This window comes from Leptonotus elevatus, chromosome 3, assembly GCF_054856555.1.
Source record: "Leptonotus elevatus isolate MCC_2025b chromosome 3, RoL_Lele_1.0, whole genome shotgun sequence".
Classification (NCBI taxonomy): domain Eukaryota; kingdom Metazoa; phylum Chordata; class Actinopteri; order Syngnathiformes; family Syngnathidae; genus Leptonotus; species Leptonotus elevatus.
This window is the reverse complement of record NC_141241.1, coordinates 26,023,272-26,029,141: the sequence shown is the minus strand read 5'-3', so window position 1 is coordinate 26,029,141 and position 5,870 is coordinate 26,023,272. Positions and strand designations below refer to the sequence as shown.

The following is a 5,870-nucleotide window of genomic DNA, read 5'->3' as shown; positions in this document are numbered from 1 at the left end:
GAAACAGATTGTGTCTGAGTTTCGGTAGATGCTGGTGTGGTGGATCTGGCATGCATGAAAATCTCCACCAAAGAGGGGAGCCGTCGACCCCCGCCGGAACAGAGCAAGCGCAACACCTCAGGGCCCCCCAGGCCGCGGCAGCGCCAAAGGACGACCCCCGGGCCCCGCCAGGGCCACCGGCCGGAGAGCAAACCCAGGAGCAGGAGCGCCCCCCGCCCCAACACGGCCCGCGCCCCCGGCCCAACGCAGCAGGACGGGGCACTGCAGGCCCACCAGGCACCCCACCGGCCAACAACCCCCGCCCCCCCCACGACCCCCGCCCCAGACCAGAAACATCAATGCAAGTTATAACGCTGCTGTGGCTCTCGCTAACAGGCAGAATTAAAATCCAAGTTTAGGTTAAAAAATTCTATATACGTAGACCATGTTTCTTTAAATTTTGACATTTGGTTTTTATTTGAGGCAGATATTTTTTCCATTAAAATATTCATAAATCATTCCTGTAGAATAGCTTGATGTCTCCAGAAATCCATCCTGCATTGACGTCAACATTTTCTGTTATCTTTTACTTCCATGTTTGTGTTGCAATTGATTTTGAGCACTTCAGCAGACACTTGTTCAGTGAGGTAATTACACATGCTTATTGATAAGACACGAACCGTATAGCGTGCATTGCACTCTATAGGATATGCAGGTTGAATGAACTCTTTAAAATCCCTGAAATGTTTATGAGTATTTTCACCACCTCATCTCGCACACAATCATCAAGAATTCCAAAATTTGATCTCAAAGGGATTATATGAACTAAAACAAATCCATCCTACAATGGAGACATTCTGGGTAAACTAATGGGCGTGAAAATGATAATTCAGTGTAATACTGCACCAAACATGCATATAGAGAATGGTCACCCTATAGTGAACCACATGTTATCGTTTTGCAAAAGCTGAAGTGAAATCTCCAGAATGTTTCACTGTAAAAAATGGGGAGTAATATTTACTTAAAAAACATAGTACGTTTTTTTTTTCACTCTAAAAAATTAAGAAATTTTAGTACGTTTTGCTAGTTTATTATTATTTTTTTCAATCGATGTAAGCGTTGAGAAATGAAGTCATGACCTTCAGCTTGGGAGACATGCAGACATGCTACCACCTGAGCCTTGCCACTTTTGCTGTTTGCCACTATACTACATTGCTGGTGTGTCCAAGATAAGACTAAAACCGGTCTCGTGGAGGTACCTGGCTCCAGCAATATACTAACATACAGAAGGGGTGGCATGGCTCAGGTGCTAAAGTGGCTGTCATATATATATATATATATATATATATATATATACATCTGCATGCTACTAGTACGTATATATATATATATATATATATATATATATATATATATATATATATAATTCAAATAGTTAATAACTAGAGCTTCACTATCGTATGTATGACAGCCACTTTAGCACCTGAGCCATGCCACCCCTTCTGTATGTTAGTTAGTATATATACATCTGCATGCTACTAGTACCGATAGTGAAGCTCTAGATATTAACTATTTGAATTCTCTCTCTCTCTCTCTCTCTCTCTCTCTCTCTCTCTCTCTCTCTCTCTCTCTCTCTCTCTCTCGCTATATATATATATATATATATATGTGTGTGTGTGTGTATGTATATGTATATGTATGTATATGTATATGTAATGTATATATATGTGTATACATAGAAACTCGTAAAATGTACTCAAAACTCTCCTTGTAATAGTTACCTAGAATTTCTGAGTGAAAAAACTTTACTAGGTTTTTTCAAGTAAATATATATTTTTTTACAGTGGATTTTGTGTAAAAATATCTTTACAATCGCCTTTATATTTGACCATTTATGAATCAAACATTTTCTAATAGCAGATTAACACCTGCGCTCTTTACTCCTGCAAGCTTCTGACTGGAAATGAAGGATGAAGTATAAATAAAGTATAAAGCAGTTTAAAAAAAATAACTTTAATCATTAATATAATTTCTATGGATTAATTTTGTGATGTTACATAATTAACGGTTTCTATTATTTGTGATTTATTAATGCACAAATGTTTAACTCTTCTCTTCGACGACATACACACAGGTACTGATTTCTGAACCACCAAAGATAATAGAGGTTTTCTGCATCATCAAGCATGTAACAACCCATCCAAGTGGGAGATGCAATTCATGCGCGCATTCAGAAATGTTGTCTGAATAATACTGACTGCATGCACACACTGCTGATGAATCTTACTTTCACTCAAATTGCATTTAAAAACAAAATAAAACTTTTGTTTGGTGCTTCCAGGACAATAATCCATCAGTGAGATAATAACATCATTAATTAAATGACTTACGAACAAACTGCATGACAATTAATGCATTAGTTACATTAAAATATTCAGCTCAGAGCATAATATATAAGATCTGTATTACACAGTTTGTCTTAAAGTAAAAGTCACTCTATCCAGTTAATAAAGCACACAAATAAATACCTAAATGATTTTCTATTGATTAATAAAAACAAAGTCAGTTAAAATGAATCTCGCCCTTTTTCTTTAGCACATGAAAGCAAAGCCAAGCTTAAGAAGAGTCCATATAGGACAGCAGTGAAGGTCACTAAGGTTGACCTTTCATCAGATTATAATTCCCAAAACTTTTTCCTGAAGCAAATAATGGAAATAGAAATCATCAAACTGTTGCGATCATAAAACCTTGTTACAGTTAACAATTTATAATTATCAAGGTCAAACATGTGAAAAAACTATTAACCATGGTTCATATTCAGATTGAAAAACAATAAATGTCAGAGTTTTATTCTCCCCACTGCTCCCCTCTAACAATCGCTGAACAATGTAGTTTCTTATGATGGTTGTTGTGTGTTGTTAACATGTGTAATTCATCGCCTTTGAGACAATTAGTGTGAGCGAGGCATTGGTTATACTGTACCGTTCTAAATGGGGCTAAGGTCAATAGCAGACCAAGCACTATAACCATTAGCCCAAACATTACCTTTCTAATCACTTAGTGGCTCGTTTGTATTTGTTTATTTAACCTTTATTTATCCATGTAAGGAAAGTGACCTTTCGCAATAGCCGCCCCCCCCCCCCCATTCTTTAAAGAGTGCTCTTAATTTGATAATATAACGAAGCAAAAACAAACAACGTACAAAGTAGCAATTGCCCTGTTTTAAATGTAAACAAGCAGTTGCATCAGGAAATACAAGAACGCTTCCCTGAGCAAAATCAAGAGCGAAGCAAATTTGTCCACTATTGACCTGTGTGATTACAGACTAAATTGCTTCAGGCATTGAACGACAACAACATGAGGCTCTATTTGTGTCTTCTCTCGCTCAAAGCCCAGTGGAGCCAAGGGAGTCTTACATCGCTTGTCATGGTTTGGTGGGTTAAGACTTTGGGGACTAATGAAGCAAACACATATTGTATCTGCATGGTTCTGGTCACATCCTGGATACAGTATGTGGTTTGCTTTCATTTGTCAAAGTTGTAATGAACCACAACTAAATAAATAAATAAAAGGAAGGAAACAATATTGAGTGCTTAAGAACTGTGACTCATTTCCCAAAAAACAGAAGACCCTCAGTGGTAGTGAACAGAGAGAGCACAAAGCTGAGGTCTGTACTGAACTCTTTTCTCCTAAACTGCAAACAAATACAGTTTCAGTAAAGATAAGCTTTGTTATAAAGAATACTTTATACAAGTGGTGTCCAGAATCTGTCCTCGAGGGCCAGAGTCCTGCAAGTTTGGGATTTTTCCTGTCTCCTACACAGTTGAAGCTCATCATCAACTTTATAAGCATAAGCCTGGTAATGATCCTGATCCTGAAACAGGTGCATTAGAGCAGGGAAACATCCACAACCTGCAGTACGCCAGCCCTCGAGGACCGAGTTTGGACACCACTGCTTTATAGCGTCTGCCTGAGGACTGTGATGCATGCATGGGCTAATATCAATATATATAAGAGAACTATGTGTTAACTACAAGAGAAAGCAACAACCAATGTTGATAAATGTCTTTGTTTATTGAATGTGAAACATTTGCATGCTAAAACCTGGAGGGTCCACGCCATCAACTCATGCTGGACATCCAACATCAACAACATCTGAAAACAACCGTAATGCGTAACAGACTGTAAATGAGGGCACTGTAGGCCGACAACAGAATGAAGGTTTGTGGTTTTAAAAATGTGCACATTCTTCCTGCAGACATGACTTTCAAATTAGGAGTGGTTCAGATACACTTGAGAAGGTAGGAATTGCAGTTGGCTCCTCTGCCGCAGTCGCAGAGCTTCCCAATTCGTGGCCCGAACTTCATGGCACACCGGTCGCCCATTCCACACTAAGCGTACAACAGACACACACAAACGTATTTGTTTCAAGAGGTATACTTGCTCCTTCTACCTCAGCTAATTTAATATGGAAAACAATCAAAGTTGTTCTGTAACTACGGACTGAAAGACTGTTTAACTTTATCTTTTAATTAGGTAGGCGACACACTGGTTTAATTAGCAACAACGGAATGATGAATGAAACACATTGCACTAAATGAGCATTGACTATCGTTTCGCTACATATACTCAGCCTTTCATGACAGAAAACTAGGTGGATTTGTATCAAGGGCTCATTTGCATAAATGTGTCAATACATTGCCTTACCAGTGGGATGCTGCCTCTCTTCTCTGTGGAAATCCTATTATGCATCCTGCCCAGCAAAACATCCAGTGCTTCGATCTGCTCAACAAGATCAACAGAACACAAGGTGAAATTTCTGGATCATGGGCCAATACAAAATAAAACATAAAACTAAATTGTGACACAATCTGAGGAATAACATTCAAAGTAAATGTGTCAAGTGAAATGTGCAGCATTTAAAATGTAAATTCAGTTTTATTATTATTATTATTATTTAGCTTACTGAAAGTCATTTAAAACTGGATGTTCACTCAATAGACCAAAATTATTCATACCATAGCCAAATATAAAGGGATTTTTTATGGGTAAAAAACAAACAAAAAACCCATAAATATTTGTAAGTATTTCATTTTTTTCCACATTTTGAAAATTAGTATTGTCATCGTATCATATGTACATAGTAAGTATTACATTTTGAGCACTGGATATGCATGCACTGAGAAAGATTAGTCATATTTTTTTTACATGGAATATTTTGTAATATAAAAAATATATCTGTGCAACATCACATTTTAGCATTAAGAAAAACTTATTTTAAGAACTACTACTTGATGAGAGACGCAAAATATGTGGCTTTTTCCCCCCAAAATTCACATTCAAGCAAATAAATTACCTATACAGGCATCAGATTTATACTGTAGCTCTACGCCACCCAAAGTATTGTACAGTATTTGAAATTATCATTGTTCTTATCTTTACACAGCACTTTGTTTTGCATTTTTAATGTATGAAAAACGATACATAAATTAAAATTTATTTTAAAATGTACTATAAAAGTCATCATGTGGGATGTCTGTGAAATGTAAAAATACAGGAACTGACAAAAAGTGACCAAAAACAAACAAACAAACGCAAAAGAAAAACATTTAAACCTATCAATGTACACTAACCAGGTCTCGGTCTGTTCCTGGTTCGCCTCTGTCTCCTTCCAAGTCTTCAACCGACACTTCCTGGGACGTCTGGCCGTGACACAAGAGAACCAGCAGGCTGACCACCAGCATCCCGCGGAGAACAGCGGAACTCTCCATGGTTCTGCTCCGTTGAGTGGACGGAGAAGCGCCGAGGTCGTCACGAGAGAGGAGGCGGGACAAGGAGAGGAGCACAAGTCGTGAACGGGTTCACGTGAGGCTGTCCAACAGTCAGATGAT

At 38.0% G+C, this 5,870-nt stretch overlaps 1 protein-coding gene across 1 annotated transcript; it reads right to left on the bottom strand.

Annotated features, from left to right (window-relative positions):
- Nucleotides 1–4,032: 4,032 nt before the first annotated feature.
- cartl (cocaine- and amphetamine-regulated transcript-like) lies at nucleotides 4,033–5,870 on the bottom strand. Its single transcript, XM_086072050.1, has 3 exons — nucleotides 5,613–5,870; nucleotides 4,687–4,761; nucleotides 4,033–4,370 (listed from the first exon to the last, which is right to left on the bottom strand). The coding sequence occupies exons 1-3, from the start codon at nucleotides 5,748–5,750 to the stop codon at nucleotides 4,263–4,265; spliced, it is 321 nt and encodes a 106-aa protein (XP_085928176.1). The 5' UTR covers nucleotides 5,751–5,870; the 3' UTR covers nucleotides 4,033–4,262.

What these genes read in the sequence shown, in the direction of transcription:
- cartl (XM_086072050.1), bottom strand. Translation starts at nt 5,750, where the DNA reads ATGGAGAGTTCCGCTGTTCTCCGCGGGATGCTGGTGGTCAGCCTGCTG. An exon ending in CAGGAACAGACCGAGACCTG is followed by an intron (nt 4,762 to 5,612) that starts GTTAGTGTACAT and finishes CTTGTTGAGCAG; the next exon opens with ATCGAAGCACTGGATGTTTT. An exon ending in AGAGAGGCAGCATCCCACTG is followed by an intron (nt 4,371 to 4,686) that starts GTAAGGCAATGT and finishes TTGTACGCTTAG; the next exon opens with TGTGGAATGGGCGACCGGTG.